The 13,680-nt window shown below is 39.8% G+C and overlaps 1 protein-coding gene across 1 annotated transcript in view; it reads left to right on the forward strand.

Annotated features, from left to right (window-relative positions):
• The window catches only part of MUC2 (mucin 2, oligomeric mucus/gel-forming), a gene marked incomplete at its 5' end in the record, with an annotated part of 69,011 nt that overhangs the window by 21,886 nt on the left and 33,445 nt on the right, over positions 1 to 13,680 (forward strand). The window contains 12 exon segments of the mRNA XM_084629788.1: positions 1,648 to 1,812; positions 2,927 to 3,021; positions 3,976 to 4,102; positions 4,949 to 5,204; positions 6,257 to 6,309; positions 6,576 to 6,676; positions 7,186 to 7,337; positions 7,914 to 8,052; positions 8,604 to 8,711; positions 8,974 to 9,153; positions 10,911 to 11,150; positions 13,207 to 13,363. Of these exon segments, the coding sequence (XP_084485914.1) occupies positions 1,648 to 1,812; positions 2,927 to 3,021; positions 3,976 to 4,102; positions 4,949 to 5,204; positions 6,257 to 6,309; positions 6,576 to 6,676; positions 7,186 to 7,337; positions 7,914 to 8,052; positions 8,604 to 8,711; positions 8,974 to 9,153; positions 10,911 to 11,150; positions 13,207 to 13,363 (1,773 nt within the window).

The raw sequence follows: 13,680 nt of genomic DNA on the forward strand, positions 1-13,680 counted from the left end.
ATGGAGATTACCTGGACATCTCCCAACTATCTCCCCCTAATTCCTAGTTTAAAGCTCTTTTAATTAGTTGTGCCAGCCTCCATCTTAGAAGTCTATTTCCTTCCCTACTCAGATGAAGTCCATCCCGAGAGAACTGTCCTCTATCCATGAATGCCTCCCAGTGGCCATACATCCGAAAGCCCTCCTTATAGCAGCACTGCCTAAGCCATCTGTTGATAGTCATAATCTTGTCACACCTTTGTTGCCCTTCTCCAGGAACAGGGAGAATCCCACTAAAGATCACCTGAGCCTCAATTTCCTTAAGCGTCTTCCGCAGCCTAGCATAGTCTCCCTTGATACGTTCCAACAAGAATCTACTGGTATCATTTGTTCCCACATGAAGGATAATTAGTGGATTCTTTCCCGCTCCCTTTAGGATCCTTTTCAACCTCAGGTCTACATCCCGTATCTTAGCACCTGGAAGACAGCACACTCTCCTATTCTCCGGATCAGCTCTGGTTACAGGCCTATCTATTCTTCTAAGTAAAGAGTCCCCAATCACATAGACCTGTCTTTTCCTAGTGATGGTGCTATTCTCCAGTCTATCCCCTGTTCCCTCTGGCTGCAAGTTCTTTCCATTCCTATTCTCCCTTGTAATCCTCTTCAACCCATCCTGTATCCTCCTGGGGCTCATATTTCATGTAATCTCCATTAACTCTTCCCCTTTTCCTATAGAACTAGCCGCTCTTCTCTTCTTCCTTGCCCTTCCACCTTCAGTGACTACCTGCTGAGCCCCTTCTTCATTTTCCAATGCTGCATATCTATTCTTAAGATCTATTTCTCCTTCACTAGCCCGTCTTTTCCTCTGCCTGGTTCTTTTAGTCACATGCTTCCACTGACCACTTTCCTCACCCAGTCTCCCCTCAGAATTCCCCAGTCCTGCTCCCATCTGCAAGTCTGAGCTTTTCCCTTCAGATACCTCATGTCTTTGCTCCATAATCTGCTCAAACCCCTTCCTAAACTCTACCAGACTTTCCACCTGCATCTCCAAACCTCGGATCTTTTCCTCCATCAGCTCTATCAGAAGGTTCTTCATACAGACAATACTCTTACCAGGTGCCCCCTCCAGGATCATGTACATACCACAGCTTCCACATTCAGTCATCTTCATTGTGTCTTCTGCTACATGGGTCACTCCCACTGCTACCTCTGTATCTGTCATTGCCTTCCCACCTAAATCCTGTTAATCTGGGAAACACAAACCACACCAAAACACCACCACCCACATCAAAAAACAAGCACCACAAGACAAACTCCCCTTTCAAACTCCCACTCAAACTCCCCTGTTTACAGCTCTCATTTGTTCAGTCTAGTTTTAAATTACTTAAGTAGCCAGTCTTTGGAAACTATTCCATAAAAGAATGTTAGGGAGAATCACCCAAAACACCGAAGACCAGTTGAAGACCACCTGCTCCAGAACTTGGATTTTTAAAGTGAGACCCCCCAAATGCCTACTTTTGTGATTGCAATTTTAATACTGAGTTGGAGGAGCCCTCTGTTTGATGTTCTGACTGTTAGTCATGTGGTAAATCATCTTTTTCCTCTTTTGTTGCTCTTTTAGAAGAAAAATGAATAATAATTTTTAAAAAACACATTTTTTCTCAACAGGTCTTTGTGGGAATTTCAATGGCATAGAATGTGATGATTTTAAAACAGCTGGTGGGCTGGTAGAAGCTACAGGATCTGCCTTTGCTAACACTTGGAAAGCACAAGCCACCTGTAAAGACCAAGTGGATAATTTGGAAGACCCTTGTGTTCTCAGCTTTGAAAGCGGTAGGAATACTACATTTTCATAGATCCTCTTTCCTCCAATTCTATATCTCATACACAGTCAAATAGCAGTTTCAGAATAATAATCTTTATTTAGAAGGCTGACAAGTTAATAATGTGTGTGCTTGTCTGATGTACTGTGGGCTTGCACATGTCAGCTAACAGGTGCTTCTCCTTTGGAGTAATTGATTGTCCTATGGTTAAGGCATGCAACTGGGCTGTGGAAGACCCAAGGTCAAGTCCTTGCTCTGCCTGGTTCAGATGGTAATAAATACAAAATAAGGCTGTTATTTCAAAATTCCATTAATCATTTATGGGACCCTGGAGAATTTACGTGGTAATGTGTCAGATTCTTAATCTGAGGGTCTAGTGTTCAGTTTTCTGTTCAGGCAGTAGGTTTTGATCCAATGGCTGGAAGTTGAAGCTAGACAAATTCATACTGGAAATAAGAATTTTTTTTAACAGTGAGAGTAATTAACCACTGGAACAATTTACCAAGGCTCCTGGTAGATTCTCTATCACTGACAATTTTAAAAGCAATATTAGATTCTTTTCTAAAAGATCTGCTCTAGGAATTATTTTGGGGACATTTTATGGTCTGTGTTATACAGGAGGTCAGATTAGATTATCATAATGGCCTCTTCTGGCCTTTGAATCTGTGACTCTATAAAAGAGATGAACAGTTCAGAGGGAAATTGGTAACCCTGTGTTGAAAGACATAGAAGAAAAGTCGTTAATATATTAAAATATATGTCTGGAGTAGTGGTGCACCTTTCTTAGCATTATTGCTTCTTTTTATGTTCAGCTTGGATTTGTGATCCTCTGATCATGGGTTCTCAAACAATTGGAGGCTAGAGGAAGACAATCCTGTGCAGGCAGACTGCATTAATAGGATATGATTTCCACTTTGTGTTTGCCACTAGGTATTTGAGTCAGAGACTGTGGGCCAAATTTATATTGGTTCTGTGCGATCTCTCCACTCCCAGAAAAGTTTAGGGTTCTCATTTTTATCATTTTGTTGCTTGGGTCAGATTATTTTGCATATTGTAATGTGACAGTATGGTGAAACAGGGTATGATGCAAGGAAAATAATTCATTCTCTCCGCTTTTGTTACAGAAAATTATGCTGAATATTGGTGTTCCTTTCTGAAAAATTCAGAATCTCCTTTTGCCAGATGTCACTCAGTCATTGATCCTGTGGAATATTATAAGGTGTGGATTTTATACTATACTGACACCTTCTGGCATTGGTCTAATACGTGTCTTACCATATACATATGTTCAAGGGATTATTGAAACTTGGCCATAAAAATTGGTTCAAATTTTGTAATGATTACCTGTCCAATGGCATTGAGTGCATCCCTGATCTCCTACAATAGGCTTTCTCATAGAATGCTAATTTAGAAGATGGAAATCATTGTGCTTTTTTGGGGGGTGGAGCTTGTGTGTGGTGAAAGGGCACTCATTTTCATATGAGAATTCAAGAGAGGCAGGAATACTGAGCCATGACAGTCACATGTTAACCCAGCCCTTAACCATTCATCTATTTTGTGGTTTAATAAAGAATAAATTGAGTTTACTTGATCGGGAGATAAACAACAACCCATTTATGTGTCATTTTATTCCTGGTCTGTTTCCTTCTGTTTTCAATTCTGTTGAGGAGGGATAAACAAACCAATCTGGGGAGAAAAGAAAGAACCCCCTCACTTTTACAATTCAGTCTGAGCTGAACATTTGTGAAGATCTTAACCCATTCAGCTAATTTATTTGCTTTTATTATTTTTAATTTCTGTGGGCTTGCACATTTCCGAGTTGTGACTGATCAGGAATTAAAAGTATCAAAGTTCCCTTAAAAAAGGCTGCTGTGAGGAAGCTGGCTAAACACTGGACTTTCAAAAGGTTTGGCTGTTCAGACAAGGGCTGGCGAACTATCCACATTTTTCATGCTTAATCAAACACACCCTGAGCCTTTTGGGGTTGGTCCCTCAGCTCTCTGCTCATCTGCTGTGCTCTCTGATTCTGGGAGTGAATGAAAGCCACATGGGAAAGAAAGTACTGGGTGTTCTACAGTTACTGTACTGGAGCCCCAGTTTTCACAGTCTTCCTTTTATGGTTCTAATCCTCCTCCTGCAGGCTTGTTAACAATCTGCTTCTTATTTGTCTCAGAGATGTAAATATGACACCTGCAGCTGTAAGAACAGTGAAGAATGCTTGTGTGGGGCCCTATCCTCTTACGCAAGGGCCTGTGCCTTCAAAGGAATCATGCTCGGGGGCTGGAGACAAACTATCTGCAGTAAGTGATGACACTGTAATCCCCTTGAAACCAGTCATAGGAATGGACGGAGTGCACCTGACTACAGTTACATTAACCTCGGTGTTAAGAGTTTAGAGGTGCCTTGGAGATGCCCAATACAATTTAAGGGGACAGTGTCAAGAATTTTGAATGGTTAAAGCTGTATTCTTTAAATGTCCTTCATTTATAGGACCACTTCATGAACGGGGGAGTAATTATTTTCCCTATCGTCTTCTCCTCTACCACTTCACAAACACTAATCTGTCTTTTCTTTGTCCAGTGGAATATAAGCCGTCATGGCTCTTCCATTTTATTTATTTTCTTGGGTGTGGACCAGCATTATCAATGGTACCATCAACACTGGGAACTGGGCTTTGGTAAACTGCGCTTCTGTTGGAGGGTTATAGGGCTATGAAGCAACAGAGAAAAAGATATTATTATTAGAAAGCAAATTCCAATAGCAAAAGATCCATTAACTAAAGGGAAAAGGAAAAGAAATAACGCTACGTGTATTTAATGGATCTTTTCATTGCTTCCTCTATATACTCAACTCCCATTTATAATAAAAGAAATTATGCCTGTTCGTTAAAGGAAGAATATACCCTTTAGAGTAGAAATAGTATTACTTCCTAGGTGGTAATTTGGAAGGTAGGACAAAGTGAAGGCAACACTATTTATTAATTGCCATAATTTATTCAATCATACAATGGGAGGGAGTCCCTTCATTTTTCCTATTACATACTGCATGGGCAGAGATCAGAAAGAAAGATTTAAATTCTATAATGCCCAGTCAGGGTTTTTTTATTTGCCAGTATAGCAACCATTGGTCTTTTCCCCCCTCTCCAGACAAAGAAGTGTCCTCTTGCCCAGCATCCCAGGTCTTTCGTTACAATCTGACCACATGTCAACATACCTGTCGCTCCCTTGCTGATGGCGAAAAGCACTGCTTGGAGGGCTTCATTCCCATTGATGGCTGTGGCTGCCCTGATAACACCTATATGAATGAGAAGGGTAACTGTGTGCCCATCTCCCATTGTACATGCTACTATAAAGGGTCATACCTGGAACCTGGGGATGTCATCGTGAAACAAGAAGAACGCTGGTAGGTTATTTTATGGCTTGTCATTTGTGGACTGTGGAGGTGAAAGCCCCCACTTCTTATCTTTGCTTATATATTGATATCTATGGTGATACCGTGTAGATAAAAGGTATATATTACCTGCCACCACCGTAGCAGAACAAAACGTCATACTGCTGTGACTTAACTTATTAATATGTATGGCATATCTCTTTATTTATGAGGTGTGTGGTGGCCTCTTGTGGTAACCCTGGACCTGATCCTGCACCACTTAAGCCAATGGGAGTTTTGCTAGGCAATGGGGAAAAGAAGCTACATGAGCAATTAGCAGGTTTCTCACTGAAAACAGATTATTCCATTTCACTTTGCATTGTAACAGTTACTAATTGATACCCATTTAATCAAGATGATGAGTTCCAAAACCAACATGCAGGCTCCCAGAAGCAATAGTCTTTTGCATGAACTCTAGTGACTCATGCTGTGAATGGTAAAATATTTCCTTGCCTTTCAAGGAGGAGAGAACAAGGAGATAAGAGTACAGGCCAATGAGGTTATTGCAATTGACTGGAATTGGCATAAAATGGTGATATGTATTTTCATGTATTTATTGGAGGCTAAGGACATGCTCTGAAAGGGTATGACTATGTATTCCCTTGATTGCTAAAAAGTACAATTTTGAGGATTTGCAGGATAATTTGTGGCCATTCTTTGAAAATCATGAATTTACCATCTGTTTATAATGTAACATTCAAAAGTTCTGCAAAACTTTTCCCCAGCTCACTGTGAAATCTCTATTGAAATCATGTGGGACTTCTTCCCCAAGGCGCATATTTCACAAAGGCCACTGCTAAATATTATTCCACTAATAGATCATTATTAATGGGTTCATTATTACTTTATCACCTAAGAACATACCACAGCAATAGGGAATTTTTGACGGTCCAAAAGAATAATTGTCTGGCAGAAGTAATAATCTCATTTGTTCATTTATGCCTCTGCAAATTGTTCTCAGATGTTCATCATTTGAAAACATTAGGCTTACGTTCTATGAATTTCTATCTTCTCACCCTTTGTAGTGTTTGCCGAAATGCAGTTCTCCATTGCACTCAAGTGAAGATAATAAATGACAGTAAGTGAAATGCTTTAGAGAGAAATATCTCAGTTTCTCATTTGAATTCTTCACTTGTTTCTTTTTCCCTTCTGTGAAACAGTCACCACCTTTCACTTTGCTTTTGGCCAAGGATTTTACCTTGTATTAGAAACGATGTTTACATTTATTATTTTTAAGGGGTACACACTGCTGTTTCTGTCTCAGTATCGAATACCTTCCTATTTCTTTTCTGTTCCCTTGATCTTCAGAGTTCACCCATCTAACATGGTATCTTTGTTTTACAGAGTGTCCATCCCCCAAGATTCACTTTGATTGCAGCAGCGTCAAGTCTTGGTCTTCACAAACCCCTCTGCAGCTAAGCTGTCATACACTGGATACTGACTATGTACGTTTTCATTTTACCTCTGATTATGGCATGGCTTCTTCTTTCCCCTAGTCCCTGAATGAAGCAGTGCAAATCTGACTAACATGATCTTTTAGTCTTTTCTCTCTTCTTTCCTTTTATTTCCATCCTTTCTTTTCTTTCATCATTTTTGTTCTAGTTCTCCACTACTTTTTGCCATCCTTTCTCTTTTCACAGATTTGTCTTCTCTTTTCTCAGTAGGAAAATCATGGGTTGGATGGATAGACATTTTGTTCACAATGCAGCACATTAGTTTTCCGTGTAGAACAAAAGTAAGATAGTCTGAACTTAATGTCTCCGTAAAATATGAAGGAAATTCTCAGGCACTCAGATACTAGAGAGATGAGACCAATAGAATTAAATAAATAAAAATGGCTGAGTTATAAACCAGGGAATGAAGCACATGGGATGAATGTTTGTAGAAGAAGTGGGATAACAGAGAAGTCGTGTTTTCTTATACAATAATATAATTTTTGTCTTATCTTCTTTAGTTCCAGACAGAGTGTGTCTCAGGATGCGTGTGTCCTCATGGACTGATTGATGATGGCAGAGGGGGCTGTGTCAAGGAGAAGGACTGTCCATGTATTCATAACAAGGAGTTTTATTCTCCTGGAGAGGACGTAAAAGTGGGCTGCAACAAATGGTAAGATGCTGTAAAGGTCTCTTCTTTCCTTTTGATGTATATTTCTTGTAGTAAATGAATAGTAATGAAATGGTTTAAATACCACTGTGATGAGCAGGATATAGGTATACAAGCCTTGATTCTCAGTTCCACTCTGGTTTCTTTGTGATCTCGGATGACTCCCTTTGTGTAAATTTAGGTAATACTACAAACATTAAGGTAATTATCTCTGTTTATCTCAGGCAAAACTGACAAGTTTTTAGGGTGATCACTGTAACTGAGCTCAGAATCCATCTCTCTGCCAAGGGCATCTCTGATTGGGCAGTAGTGTAAGTTTTGGGTAGTGTTGATGCGGGAACAAAAAAGGAAGCTGTGCAGAGCTAACAACCATGCTATAAATTTGTCAGTGGGCCCATTCCATGTGGGGACTGTTGATGAGATGGTGTCTTATAATACCCTGTAACATAATATTATGCATGTGATGGATTCCTTGTGTCAGCCAGCTATGTGATTTATCCTGCAGCTTCCAAAGCAGCATACATCAGCATTCCGACTTCACTTTTCAGATTTCATCCAACTCTTTTATTCTTTCCCTAGTACCTGCCAAAAAGGAAGATGGACCTGCACCAATCATGTGTGCTATGGGACTTGTACTGTATATGGAAGTGGCCATTATATCAGCTTTGATGGAAAATACTATGACTTTGATGGACACTGTGAATATGTGGCTGCCCAGGTAATGTCCAATGGGAGCAGTGAGCAGACAAAACTTCTAAAAAGAATGAAAAGTTTTACAACAACATAGCTATCAGTTTGGTTCTTGGACCACCTCTCTTAGACCCTTTTTCTTTAAGATCACTGTTTCTGTGATGACTGCAACTTCTGCCAAGTTAAATTCCATATTTGCAACAAATCCCAGCTGTGCAAGGAAATTAATGGCCCTTGAGTGAACATTTCTTCTGCTGATGTTGTTGCAGATTGTACACAACTGGGCTAGCTCAACAATGAAAGTTGTCAGCTCAATGCTACTCCAAAACAAATGGCTGATTCTGAAATTGGAAAACAAATATCATCCATATATTTAGGGACATAAAATATTGTTTAATTCAATTGTCCCACTTCTTTCCCAGTATTTGGTAAACATAGAGTTAAATGGCACGCAGGGGTGTGTGTGTGTGTGTGTGTGTAATGGAATTTGAAGAATAATTTTAAATTATTTTAGATTGAAATCAAAATAAATAATATGGTTCCTTTCATTGACTTGTTTCTTTTTTCCACTCTCAACAGGATTATTGTGGCGAGGATCCCAGAGGTTCGCTTAGTATTGTCACAGTGAATGTTCCATGTGGAACCACCGGAGTCACTTGCTCAAAGGCTATTAAAATATTTCTAGGGGTGAGTGGTGGCTGTGGATGGGTTCAGCCCTAGAATGCAGCTGATCAAAACTGCCCTTTGCTTGTAGTCATGTGCCTTGAAACTGAAGGTTGGTATAGCTCCATTAAAGTGAATGGAACTATGGTGATTTCCACTTGCTAAGGATTTAGGCTGTGGTTTGGCAGTCTTAGCTTCACAATGAAGTCCATCAGCATCATCATTCCAATAGCTTGCCTCACTATAAAGCCAGTGCTGTTATATCCCTTCTCTTTCTGTCCTTCAGAAAACCGAACTGAAGTTGGAGGAGAAGCAGTATGTAGAAATTCAGCGAGATGTTGGCGAACATGTACGATATTGGAATCGTACAGTGGGGCTCTATCTTGTTATTGAGGCCAGCAATGGTGTGATGCTCATCTGGGATAAGAAGACTACTATTTTCATAAAGCTGACTCCTAATTATAAGGTGAGCAACTCCAGTCCTTTTTTCTAAAATATTAGGGAATCTGCTGATATGGTTATGAATAGTTGAATGCAGGTAAATATGGATGATGTTTTATTGTTACTCTTAATAGTGTCCCTAAATCTTGTTTATGTTGATGATTCATATATATCTTGCATTATCCATGATGGCGGGTGCCATTGTCTGTTGCTTCTTATGGTATGATCCAGTGCAACAATACCAGTGGGTGTATTGTGTACTATTGCAATATGGATGAGCAGTCCCCTGTGGTTTTCCAGTAGTTGTAAACATTAATGCTCTAATACAAATCCCACTGAAGTTCATTAAAATATTCTTGTTGACTTTTATGAGTTTTTGGATCAGGCCCCAAAAGAATAAACTCTTGGGACCCCAGACATAATTTTTCTCATCATTATAGACCAAAACTTTGCTCTATATTGTAAAGTAAGGGAAAAACAGAACAGGGGCCCTATTTTCCAGACAGTGAGCTATATTGCTAGGCTTGAGCTCTCAAGCAGTGGTAGAGGCCAACTTATATTTGGAGGCATTTCACTATTAAATCACAAGTTATTCATTATATATAATAGTATAGCGTACGTGCGTATTTTATATATGTATGACCCTTAGTACCAAAGAAATGGCTAAAACATTGTAATTCCCCAATAGAAGACAGAACAAAAATTCACAAGATTGCCACAGAATAACTCCAGCTCTCAAATAATAATGCAACGTATTTTACCTTGGGGAAATGCAGCTGTGGTTCAAGTAGTGCAAAGTGTGGCAACATCTCACAGCCTCTGTGTAAGGGACCTGTCTGAAAAGAAACTAAAAGTCCTTTATTGATGAAACGCTTCCAACCCGGACATCTTCCCTTATAAAGCATTTGACTTATTTAGCAAGAGACTCAAGCAGCCCTTTGTAGTGTTGGGGGCTGTGCACACATTTTAGGACCCCACACTTGTGTCCATTTATGACACTGCTTAGTTTGTTTTCCTAAGAGGGTAAATGGTTTCATGACACTTTGCTGGAAACCTTGAAATAGCTTGAGTAGGGTTAAAAAAATGGAGGGAGAAGAAAAAGAGAGGCAAAAGATTCCTAGTTTTTATTGCAAACACGTCCCTGACTAGAAGGATGCCAGCCAATCAAAACCCACTGAAGCCACTGTACTGACTTTTAAGTTTTATTCAAGGATGCTTTATTTCTTCCTTATTCCGTCTTACTCTTTGCAAATGATGGAAATCTGCCTTAAAGATGATCAGCCAACTCTTCACAGTTAACATTGAATAGACTTAGGGCTAAATTTGCAGTGCATTGTGTAAGGGAAAATGTAGTCATGTGACTCCTATTTATATTAATAGGAATCATGCAGCTAAGTTGCTGCATACCACAATGCACTGTAAAGAGGTGGCTTGTTGTCAGGTGAGAGAAGTGTAGCCACTGTTTGGATCCCTATAAATTGAATGGGAGGCTGCAAAGAAATATAGATATAGTTACTAGATACTGTATGTAGCAGAAAGGGAAGACACAGGTTCTTTGCCTGGGCTATCGGTAGCTTGCTAACCAGGGAGATAAACACACAAAAATAAGTTTAACTTATACACATGATTTTGAAGTAAATATGAAAATAAGTAAGATACAGAGAGAAATTGTTCCCTCACTTTGTATCTTTATTTTGGTTCTAACTCTACTGGTGTTCACTTACTGGGCAAACTGAAAATCTGATGACATGTTCTGAAATCAAACAACTTTTGCTTTTTCAGGGCAAAATCTGTGGTTTGTGTGGCAACTTTGATGACAAGTCCAACAATGACTTCACAACAAGGAGCGGGCTGCTGGTGACCAATCCTCTGGAGTTTGGTAATTCTTGGAAACTGTCTGGCTCCTGCCCTGATGTGGTGGAAGAGATCCTGCCCTGCAATCTGAAACCTCACCGCAAGTCCTGGGCAGAGAAGGAGTGCAGCATCATCCGGAGTGAAGTCTTTAAAGTTTGTCATGCCAAGGTTAGTAGAGAGGCCGGTGGCTACTACCTACAAGTGAACCTCTGTGCAAGAAGACGGAGGAAGGCTGAATTTGCACAGCTGAGTGAGGGAACAGTGAATCATAGTAGCCTCAGAAGTTAGAAACTGGAAAGTTTCTCAGTAAGGATCTCAATAAGTTTGAGATCATCAGGTTCATCCCCCTGATAAGAAGAGGTACTACACTTGCAAGTTAGATGTTCAGGCATCCGCTATTCCTTGGGATAGTCAAACCAGGGATTTGGTATGTTTTCATAGATTGGACTGAAGCATCCATTTGTTCTAGTTTGGGAGAAATTCCCTGCCGTGGTATTGTTTGTGAGCCACACAGAAGTAACACTCTGTTTACATATAGAATGGAGGTTCTTTTCTAGTGTGCAGACTGGGATCCCTATCCAGTATGTCACTGGGTTTTTATGGATCCTCCCCCTCTCCAATCACAGATGGTGGTTCTGACTGTGGACAGACTTTAGATGTTTCCATCTGTTGCATTGCACTCTCCTTGTTTTAAGTGATAATTGGTATCAATCAGCTCATAGTTTAAGCATGCTTACATCACCCTATCTCATATTAAAATGCATCCAAACCATAATAACAAAACACAGTGTTATAGGCTCAAGGTATACATAGTGTTATGTAATTTATCTAAGCCATGACCCTCAATTGAAGTGTAATAATAATTTAATAATAATAATAGTTTGCACTTAACAGAGTTTTTCAAAGTGCTTTACATGCATTATAAGTATAGGAAGGAGGACAAAGAGTTGTGATTCCTGTTGTTCTAGCATATGCTTTTATGCCCCTTTCAGTGGGGGCATAAAACCCAGTCTGGGTTCTCCCTCTGATCATCCAAAGTGGAAAAAAAGCATTTGCTAATGTATGACAGGATGCACCAACACTAGGCAGGTATAGAACTGTCTCTGCTTCTTCTCTGCTACCAGATGGTATGTCTGGCAGATGTACACCACCTGGCTGGTTAACTAACTGAAGAGAAAATTTCATTAACTTCAATCAAATTTTCTTTTAGATCAGCAGTAGTATCAGCAGCCATAAAGTACAGTAGATTGAAGAAGGTGATACAGTTAGCAGATTAATTCACTTTAAAGAAGAAGAAGAAGAGAACCTGAGTGAGGTACTTATGGCACCCTGAAGAGTGTCCAAGTTAGATGCTTGTAAAAGGAGGCTAATTTAAGTGCAGGGATTTTTTTTTTGAAAGCTGAAGTATACTATCCTAATAGCAGATAGGTTTAGAAGGGAGGCTTAACAAAATTGTTTTCAGAATGTGGTTATGGTTAGAAGAGCAGTTGTAAAAATAACCTCAAATTGTCTTATTTTTATTCTCCATCAGCAACTTCCCTGTCCAAATAGGTTTCAGAGTAGCAGCCGTGTTAGTCTGTATTCGCAAAAAGAAAAGGAGTACTAGTGGCACCTTAGAGACTAACCTATTTATTTGAGCATAAGCTTTCGTGAGCTACAGCTCACTTCATCCGATGAAGTGAGCTGTAGCTCATGAAAGCTTATGCTCAAATAAATTGGTTAGTCTCTAAGGTGCCACTTGTACTCCTTTTCTTCCTGTCCAAATAGTTCAGTTTGCCAGTCAAACCACATTTTTTCTAATCACCAGTTTTGTAAATTCAATAAAGTGTTTCTTTCTACTTTGTGCATCATATTTATTGATAAAGAGTCTGGATTCAGAACTCAGCGGATAATTGTGTTGATAATGCAGGACACAGAATAGAATAAAATTTTGCTTTGACATTGGTACAGTGGTCCTGTGCTGGGAGTAATAATTTTTTTTGTCATTAAACTAAAATGATGCCCATCAGAAGATATGGTCAATGCACAAGACACTTCTTTTAGTTACCTTTTTCCCCATAACCACATTAGAAGAAATTAAGATAATGTAATGGAAATTAACCTAGCTCAGATCTGCTACCTGACAGACAGTAAGCAACTTCTGGTCTAAAGGATTTCCATCTGAGATTCCAAATTGGAAAGAGAGCTCTGGTGTTAACAGCTGCCCCATGTGTTTCCCCCACAGGTGGACCCAGCTCCGTTCTATGACAATTGTGTTCATGATGCCTGCTCCTGTGACAGTGGTGGAGACTGTGAGTGCTTCTGTTCCGCAGTTGCTGCTTATGCCCAAGAGTGCATTAAGGCTGAAGCTTGTGTCTTCTGGAGAACTCCTGATATATGCCGTGAGTAACCTTCAAATATTCCCCACTGAGTACAACTGGACCTATCAGAACGATATCACAAAGTTTTAATCACTGCAGCAGTATGTTGACACAGGATTGTATGCTATGGCACACAGTGGAAAGGGTTCATCATCTCAGTATAAGCAGCTGCCCATTATTGTAACAATGAGTTCAGTGTATTTAAATTGTCACTATGGGTTGACCCTTAAATGACATTTCAAATGATCCTTCCCATTCTGTGTGCCAACTGGTGGACTGACCTTCCCAGCATATTTATCTAGTTGACAAAACCTCCCACCCAGAATTGTTACTAGTAT

The sequence above is a fragment of the Lepidochelys olivacea genome (genome assembly GCF_965140295.1).
Source record: "Lepidochelys olivacea isolate rLepOli2 genome assembly, chromosome: 6".
Lineage (NCBI taxonomy): Eukaryota > Metazoa > Chordata > Testudines > Cheloniidae > Lepidochelys > Lepidochelys olivacea.